The sequence below is a fragment of the Meles meles genome, chromosome 1 (assembly GCF_922984935.1).
Source record: "Meles meles chromosome 1, mMelMel3.1 paternal haplotype, whole genome shotgun sequence".
NCBI lineage: Eukaryota > Metazoa > Chordata > Mammalia > Carnivora > Mustelidae > Meles > Meles meles.
In genome coordinates this window covers 46,376,790-46,386,205 of record NC_060066.1, presented here as the reverse complement: position 1 = coordinate 46,386,205, position 9,416 = coordinate 46,376,790, and the positions used below count along the sequence as shown (strand labels likewise).

The window sequence follows — 9,416 nt, the reverse complement described above, 5'->3', positions numbered from 1 at the left end:
TGGAGCATCCCACTCTTCAATCCTTTGGGCCTTACCACTTAAAGGCAGCCCATACACCAACCACAGTGCCTGCATTTCTTTTCTTGAGGTCTTTCACTGAAGCCCTGATGCCAAGCCCACAGGAAAGAAGGGCTGGAGAATCAGTATCTACGCCTAGCAGCACTAAGCCATTGAAAAAGAAGTAATGTGTAAAATACTCCAGCTCCCTCATTTCTCAGTGAGAGTTCTCTGAGGCAAGTCCATTCAGGCTGCTATAACAAAACACCATAGACTGGGGGACTCATAGTCAGCAGAAATTTATTGCTCTCAGTTGCAGAAGCAGGAATTCTGATTCTAGCATGGTCAACTTCTGATGAGAGCTCTCTTCCAGGTTGCAGACTGCAGACTTCTTGCATCCTCACATGTCAGAAGTGACGAGCTAGCTCTCTGGGGCTGCTTTTATAAGGGCACTCATCTAATCTCCTCCCGAAGGCCCCGCCTCTTAATACCATCGCCTTAATGAGTATTCAGTCCCAAACAGCATGTTTTCTCCATTTTCTCCAGAGTGTCTTCTCTGGCATTACCTCTAGTTGTCTGCAATGTCAGCTAGCTGAATAACTTACCCTGTATTGCCTGCCTCTCTTCCTTACTGGTGATTCCCAAAGTTCCCAAAGGAGTCACTTGCACTGGATCCTTGCTCCCTGATCTGCTTTGGGGGTGCCTAAGGTGAGAAAATGAGTTGACACTGTAAGGGCACTGCTAATGCCCTACAACCAGAGTCTGCCAGTGACACATCTACGATAGAACCAGTTGGGGTTTTTATGTAGCAAGGAAGGACACGCACCATGGTAAACCATGGGGTGTCTAAGTAAAAGGGTGTTAGAAAGAACCTGTTATAGGATTTGGACTTTGGTTGGATGATTAGAGAGATGGTCTAAGGAAGTTGGTGGTTCACTCTAGGTTAGATGCTGTCAGAAAGCAGGGGTAATTCTATGAAGGAAGCTCTCAGTAAATCTTATCTAGAGGGAAGGGATCCAGAATGAGGTAAAAGCTATAACTGGTAAAGAAATAGTCACTCGTTTTAGCCAGAGACGGGTTGTTAGGTATAACAACGGTGGTCTTCTCTTGCGCTTAGACAAAATTATAAAGTTGGCTTGTTTTGTCTCACCTTCTGATCTCGGAGTCAAGTTGTGAGGTTGGTGTTCTGTGAGATGGTTTATATTTAAAAGGAGATTAGCATGGAACACCTGTGAATGGTTCTGAATGTCTGCTGTTTTTCTTTCTCACCACTTTGTTAACTCTGTCACCTACCCTCAGGCTGAGCTTGGAGCTTCACATCCATCTTTCAACTGTCACAATAAGGCCGAGTCTGGTATGAGAAGTCGCATTTTAGAAGTGAGGAAGAAAATGTGATCTGCGTTTATGCAGCGTGTGAACATACATGACATTAAGACGCAGAATGACGAACTAAAAGTACCTCTTGGCTTCTAAAGTGTGTGTTATTCACTGCCTTCGCGAAAAAAGCAAAGGCGGAACCCCAGGTCAAAGCCCTTCTGCCTCTCTTAGAGGGCGGCGTGTCCTGCGGAAAATCAAAGCCGCCCGGAAGCTGCTGCTTTTGTTAGATTTCAAGCACTTCGCCCCCGGACAAGGGAGGCTGAGTTTTAAATCCAAAGATGCTATTACTCTGATGATGTAAGATCCAGCGCCACACCAACTACGAATTAGACAAGGGGTAGGGGGCGCGGGGCGTCGCAGCGCGGAGAGCAACCCCGACTCGCCTCTCCTGGCTCCCGCCTCCGCCCCCGCCCGGCCTCCGCCTCCTCCCGGGCCCCACCTCCTGCCCCACCTCCGCCCCGGCCCCGCCTCCAACGCCCTTTCCGCCCTCCTCCCTGCGCGGGGCCCTGCCCCGGCCCCGGCCCCGCCCTTGCCCTCAATCCCCGCCCAGCTCTGGCTCAGTCCCCGCCCGCCCCTGCTCCCTACCCCGGCCCCGCCCCCTGACCCCCGCGGGTATCCGGACTGAGTCCTGGAGGTCCAAAATGGCGCTGCTAGGTCGGGTGTTCCTTGGTGGGTCCCACGGCCCTCGGCGGGTAAGGCGACGCTGGAGGGACTAAGGGTCCGGCTCGGCTCCAGCGAGCGCCCTGCCCTTGCGGGTCTCCGGGACAGCTGCCGGGGGCGTGCACACCGAAGGTCCGGACTCCGGGGTGCGGGGAGCGAGGACAGGGGATTCCCGAGCGCGGGGACACGCGGGGACGCGCGTTGGGAGCCGGGGGTTAGGGTTAAGGAGGAGCAAAGTCACATTCTGCTGTCAGAGAAAGTGTGGTTCTCAGAGTTTGCATGTCCCTGGAAGCTTCAAAATTAATACAGACATATTCACTTAAAAACTTTTATAAGAAGAAAAAAACCCAAACCCAGCTATCTAGACTCCCCTTCCTAGAGCTAAAGCTGGGAGAGGTGTATCTTGGGCTGGGGGCAACCTCTATCTCCCCCATGCTTTGGGAGAGACAACTTTTTGTTTGTTTTGTCAACTTATGTATGTCCGCTGGACCCAGAGTTCAAATGAAAAATGCAGGTGAAGGGGCGCCTGGGTGGCTCAGTGGGTTAAAGCCTCTGCCTTCAGCTCAGGTCAAGATCCCAGGGTCCTGGGATCAAGCAAGCCCCACATTGGGCTCTCTGCTCAGCGGGGAGCCTGTTTCCTCCTCTCTCTCCCTGCCTGCCTCTCTGACTAGTTGCAATCTCTATCAAATAAATAAATAAAATCTTTAAAAAAAAATGCAGGTGAAGACAGCCGGAGAGTATAAGAAAAAGAAGGAAGATGTAGAAAAAAGCAGACAGTGCCTTCCCCCAAGCACATTTTTTTAGTCCAGTAGAATGGACAGCCATGATGTTCTTTTTGAGAAACGGAGACCGTAGTTCCAAATGTGAACATGAGGAAATAGTATGGAGAGTCTCTCAAGTAAGAGAACTTTCTTTTAAAAAGTGGTATTTGTTCAACACTAAGATTTTTTTGATACGCTTTTCCTGTAAAGATTTTGGTCATTGCGAAAGAAGCCTGTGTTTTCTGGCCTCTTTTGGAACTGCTCTGTGTACAACAGCTCCGTGAGGTAGAAGAGTCTTCAAAGGTCGTTCCCAGCCCCCCAACAATCATTAGGACTGTAGTAATAAGGTCACACAGACCATATCCCAACTCTTCTGACACTATTAGACAATACAGTATGAGAGGGAGAAAATGAACTCATTTAAAAATTAATTGTAATCTGACAATTTTGAAATTGTTTTGCTTAAGAAAAATAGAAGTTTTGAAGATCAGGGTTCAGAGCCAACGGAGAGCTCTTTTGGTGTGTTTTGTTTTCCCGGCACATGCAGCCTTGGGTTTGAACTCTTCTGAGAAGCATCTTCACATCTGTGAAGTGGAAGGTTGGTCCAAGGAAAATCATGTTTTTCTTGGCAAATACTAGTTATTACAATTGAATCTTCAAATTTTTGTTACCGAAAGAAATGCTTCATTTGTTAAACAGTTGTACTTATGACATGTTTTCTTAAAATTGTGCTGTTTATGGGTGCCTGGGTGGCTCAGTGGGTTAAGCCTCTGCCTTGGGCTCAGGTCATGATCTCAGGGTCCTGGGATAGAGTCCTGCATTGGGCTCTCTGCTCTGCGGGGAGCCTGCTTCCTCCTCTCTCTGCTTGCCTTTCTGCCTGCTTGTGATCTCTCTCTGTCAAATAAATAAATAAAATCCTAAAAAAAATTGTGCTGTTTAGGTAGTAAGCCTCAACTCAGTGCAACAAACATTTATTTTGATCACCACAAAGTTCATTATAAGACAGTTTGCAAAACTGGCTGTGTGCCCAGCCTTGGGGTTGCAAAGATGAAAAAAAAATGACCTCTGCTCTCAAGTTGCTCTCAGGAAAATGTGCATGCATTCAGTTGCTTATCAGGAAATGCTAAATAAGTGCCTATTAAATGTTGGGCATTCTTTGGAGATATTTGATTGAAATGTATCTGTACTATTATTAAGTCATATATATAATTTTTTTCTTTTTTTAAGGATTTTATTTATTTGACAGAGAGAGACGGACAGATTGCGCATGCACAGGAGTGTGCCCAAGCAGGGGGAACAGCAGAGGGACCAGGAGAAGCAGGGCTCCCCGCTGAGCAGAGAGGCCCATGTGGGGCTAGATCCCAGGACCCTGGGATCATGACCTGAGTGGAAGTCCCTTAATGACTGAGTCACCCAGGCACCTCAAGCCTCATATATATTTTTCAAGCTATAGATAATCATGAGTGGACCTGGAAATCAATTCTGTGGAGCAAAATGAGTTTAAGAAAAATAAAATAGAATAGATTATGAAATACCAGAGTTCATCTTAAGTTTACTTCGTGAATTTTTTTTTAACTTTACCATTCTTCCTTTTGTGGATTAATTAATTATTAAATGTCTGTGATGTACACTGCCATACTTCTTTTCCTTTTGTTTTTATCAAGAGTAATAACTTTTTAGGATTTTTATAAAAATGATACCTAACTAATATGAATTCAGGTAATATAGTTTTAAAAAGTAGCACAAGACCCTAAACTAGCCACCCAGAAATAACCAGGCTTTAAATTTGGTGAACATCATTCCAGGTGTCTGTACTGGAAAAAGGATGGCTGCATAGGCATACTTTTGCTTGGATGTATTATGTTTATTTTCCCCTTAGAACTGAGTTAACATTGTTTTCATTGTCTTCTAACACTGAATATTATCAGGGAAAAATGGAAGGCCAGTAGATTTTTTTTTTTCCCTTGTGTGTTTTGAGTTTTCTTTCCTTTCCTATTTGGAAAGCTTAAGAAATCTTTCTGTACCCAACCTAAAATTCCAGAATAAAAGCTTCTTGAAGGCAAGGATTTATATCTTGTTTGTTCACTGCTGTATTTCTATGCTTATAATATTATAATAGTGCCTAGCATGGAGTAAACAGGTAATAAATATCTGTTAGATGAATGAATGTGTGTACTGTATTGCAATATAAAGTATATTTCTTGCTGTGCTTTATAGAACATATAAATGTCTGAAAAATGGTAGTCTATAGGTCACACAGGATGTGAGTAGACTGAAAATGCAGAGGAATGTTAGAATGTGTATGTAAACAAAATGGTGTGTGCCTGGAGGAACCAGGAAGGCTTCGTGGAGGAGGTGGCTCAGAGCTGACTTTTAAAGTCAGAGTTGGACTATATGGGGCCTCAAATGTGATGATACCTAAGGAATAGCATATATCAAGAAGTGAGGGAGCACAGCCTATTTATTTAAAAAAAAAATGTGGGTTTGTATTGTGGAGTTTAAAATACAGGGTCAGAGAAAAAAAAGTACAGTGAAGATGAGACTGGAGAGGTTGCCGGGGTCAGGGCATGGTGGGCTTCACTCACTCATTGACAGATTGGGCATTTACTATATGCTAGGCAGTGTACTGGAGGTAACGAGGATGAGAAAGAACTGATTCCTTCTCTCTGGAAGCTTATAATCAAATGACATGGCCTAATGTGGTACGTATTATGATGAGTGTTCTCCATCTCAGAAGAGGTCCAGAAATAAAGCATCTCTCTTCTCCAGTTTGAAAAACAAGAGTAAAGACAGAGGCCAAAGTATCACTTATTACCATTCCACGTGAGAGCCAGCTGGCCCCGTTAACTGGACTTCCTGAATTAGGCAGACTTGCTGCCTCAAGGACAGTAGAATTGTTCTCTGAAGGCAGCTAAATCTCAGGAGGAAGGCTTAAGGACTACTCAGGCCCAGCTATTCTCTCAAAGTCTACCAGTCAGATAAACTATCTCTGGAGACCAGGAAACTAAGGCTGTGGGAAGAAGCCTGGAGTTAAACGAGCTGAGCTCCCCTCTGAGAAGGACACATCAGGATTGGGGAGGAAGCATTTCCAACTCCCAGTGGGAGGGGTGTACAGTTTTATGGAATATATTTTGGGGTACACATCTAGACTGAGACCTGAAGGATGAATTGGGAGTTATCCAAGGGGAGGAATATGAGTAAGAAAGTTCTGCGTGGGAGAGTGGTCTGTGTGAAAAGCCAGGCTAAAGTGTATAGGTAGAGAATAGGGAGACAGGTGGGGAGACTAATGAGCAGAAGCCACTGAGCAGCCAGTGGGTCACATTAAAGAGTGAAAGCTTTGGCCTGACAGCATGGGAGTGAAGGTAAAAATAGAGGCATGTAGTCAAATCTGGGTACTTTCTCTGTGGTGGCCTCCCATAGGGAATGGCTGTGGATGCAAAGAAATTCAAAGTCAAGTGATACTTAAGAGGTAAATTGAGAGGCCTTGGTGATTGGTTTGTTGGTGGGGTGAGGAAGGAAGATTGGGCCATATTGAGGTGCGATAATACCATCACAGTTGTGAGCAGGGAAGTAATAATCAGGTAAGACTTGAGATAGGGAGACTAGATGTCCAAACAAAAGTGATAAGGAGTCTGTACTAAGGGCAGCATTAGAGCTATTTAGGGTAAAACAAACTGGACTTTATGGTTTGGATGTGTGGTATGAGATGAAACCCAGATTTCTGTCTTTGGCCCTTGAGCTAAGGGCCATGCCACTGAGAGAGGGCACTTACCAGGGGGAACTGGTTACAGGAATGAAGATGAGAACTTTAATTCTGTCTGGGAGCATTAGGAAAGGGCGAAGAACTCTTACTACCTTTGAGTGATGAATGTTGAGTGATGTGGGGATCAAACTGGTGTAGATAAGGAAGAGGAAACAATTTATGTTTGGAGAACCCTGAGTATTTTGTTTTCTTGAGTGCAGATTTCAAGGGAGTAAAGCAGAGGGAAAAGAGGCTGGAGAGATGGATAAGAGCCAAGTCACAAGGAACTGACATGCTGCGTGAAGCAAAGGAATCTGGAATTTATGCAGCTACCAGGGAGCCATAGATCAGTCTTAAGGTGAAAAGTACCGTGAGCAGGTTTGCAATATTCTGGAGGGCAACGTCGCAGAGAAGTTGGAGAGAGGAGACACTGGAGGCCAGAGACAAGAGATGGCATAAAGTAGGACCTCTGTATTTGTGGGTGACCTTGGAAGACCTTGGAAGTCAAGCAGTGAATGGAGAGGAAAGATACTGACTGGGAGGTAAAATACGTGGGACTGGAGATGGATTGGATCTCTCAGGTGAAGAGAAAGAGGCCTTGAAGGGAGTCACTGGAAGGAATCCTGTGAATCAGTGGTGGTGTCAGAGCTCAAATATGCATGTGAAGAAATTTTAAAACAAACTTCCTCCCAAAACTATAAAGCTAATTTTAGAATGTTAAAAAAAATACATAGTTATCCACAAAAATCATTATAAAAACACATTAAAAGAGGAGGGAATTTCTAAAGTTAGGTTTGCCTACAGCCCATAATAGAAGGCATTCCATCAAGGTTTGGCAACCCTTGGTTTTTAAAGAAAATTCCAGGTAGAAAATGATTAACTGTTTCAGCTATCCTATGCTGTTCTCTTCCTGAGGTGATGATTCATTTTGGAATCAGAAATGCTTGGGTAAATATAAGTAAGTTAAGTAAGGGGACAACTCTACTTTGGTCCCTTCCAGTCTGGGGAAACTCCCACATTGCATTGCATCAGTGGTGGAAATGCAGGCTTTCGAAATTCTTGAATAATGTTGCCATTTACATTTAGCCATGAGTTATTTTCTGGGCTCGAAAACTGTATTTCCAACCACAGGTTAGGTATGTTCACCCAAATGTCCCATAGGTGTTGTGGGTATGGCGTTTCCAATATGGAACTCATTGTCTTCAGTCCTCCAACTTGGGTCTTCCCATGTCAGTCCTATCGTTTATAGCAGCTCCCAACAAGTAGCCATGTAAGCTAGAGAACTCACTCCTCTTCAGCTCTCCCTTTCTTGCTCACCACCTCCACCTGGTTGGCTTCTGAATTCAGGCTAGACTATATGTTAAATATGTGTGGAAAGTGTTGTCTTTATTTCTGCTGCCCTCATTACTTCTCCCCTAGACCAACACCTTCTGTCTGACTGATCTCCATTTCCTTCTGGCTCAGAGTTAGATCTTACTTTCTAAAACACAAAGGCAATGCAAAGAGTAATAGAATACTGAGGTAAAGGGGAAAGAGGTGGAGAAGGCTCTCTCAGCTGAATGGGTTTGATCTTTTCAGGAAAGTAGGGGGCCTTTTATCTGCCTTTAGTGAAATAGACCAACATATGCTGAGGTTGGGCTTTGAGGCAAGAAATAATTGGACCAGACGATGTTAAGTACAGTAATAATTTATTACATCCTTATTTTCTGGGCCCTTCCTACGAGCAAATAATTTCATTTGCTAACTTCCTGCCCCTTCTGATGATGGCATCCAGGTCTAAGCCATCATCACTTCTTGCCTGGCCAGCTACAGAAGCATCATCCTTGCTTCCAACATTGCCTCCTACATTGCTTCTCAACATAGGCAGAACAGTATAGAGCGGTCCTCTAAACACATGTTTCCCCACAGTGAGTATTAGCTTTTAATATACTATGTAAGTATATATTATTTATCCCCCTCCCTCTAAAAATAATCTCTCAAGGTAGAAGATTCTATCTATTTTGCTCAGTGCTAGATGGCCATTTCCTAGAACAGTGCCTATGGCATAGGAGATGCTCCTTAAAAAACTTGTTAAAAGTAGATAAATGAGTTAACTCCATACCAAATCATACTGTGTTTATCTCTAATATTTTTTTATATATATTCAGATTCCCAAATCAAAAAAAAACCTTTCCAAGAACAGGGGTTCTATTTTTTGGTTCAAAAAAGATAGTCATATTAGTTATGATTAGTGTGATGGGCATCAATGAGGTTACTCAAATGAGAGGTAAGCAGGAGTGAAGACCCCACTTCAAGTTTTCAAACTGCCTGCTAATTTGTCTCCTTGATTTCATCTCCTTTTATTGGGAAGTATGGGGGAAGCATCTGTTTGGTCCACATCTAACTGCAGACAAGTAAGAACTGTAATAAAAATGGGAAGTGTACAGTGAAGCTCAGAGCAACTACTTTTTCAGACTCATGTTCATTGCTATACGGTGTATCATGACTTAAAAATGTAATTTCTGTGTTGCTCTTGGCAACAACTGCATAATTCAGCCTGGCCACTGCAGCTTGGGGTCCAGCTCACTTTCTTTTATATTTGCTCAGCCTTACCTTCAAGTTGCTGTGGCAACAAGATCCGTGTTCTGCAGAAGCTCAGAATATCAGTGGCCTCTGTTCAGTGCCCTGCTTTAAGTAAAGGAGAGAGTAGAGATACTCAAGCAATCCACACAGGCACACAGCTTGAGTGCAACAGGGCCTGTGGCAGAGTTTGGGCTCTTAAGTTTTTTTTTACACTTTGTAGGATTTCTATTGTTATTCGTGGGTGGGACAGTTCTTCATTCTGCAGCCCTGTTTCTGTGCTGGAGCATCAAGTCGAGCATCCTGCCCAGCTCCCTCTT

At 44.1% G+C, this 9,416-nt stretch overlaps 1 protein-coding gene across 5 annotated transcripts in view; it reads left to right on the top strand.

Moving 5' to 3' along the window:
- The first annotated feature begins 1,975 nt into the window (after positions 1-1,975).
- The window catches only part of DECR1 (2,4-dienoyl-CoA reductase 1), a 40,986-nt gene continuing 33,545 nt past the window's right edge, over positions 1,976-9,416 (top strand). The window contains exon 1 of one of the 5 annotated variants that reach the window (XM_046024736.1): positions 1,976-2,066. In XM_046024736.1, coding sequence (XP_045880692.1) covers positions 2,016-2,066 — 51 coding nt within the window. In that variant the 5' untranslated portion in view covers positions 1,976-2,015. Of the gene's footprint in view, positions 2,167-9,416 lie in introns of all 5 variants that reach the window. The other 4 variants (XM_046024773.1, XM_046024744.1, XM_046024764.1 and 1 more) reach the window with 4 other exon arrangements.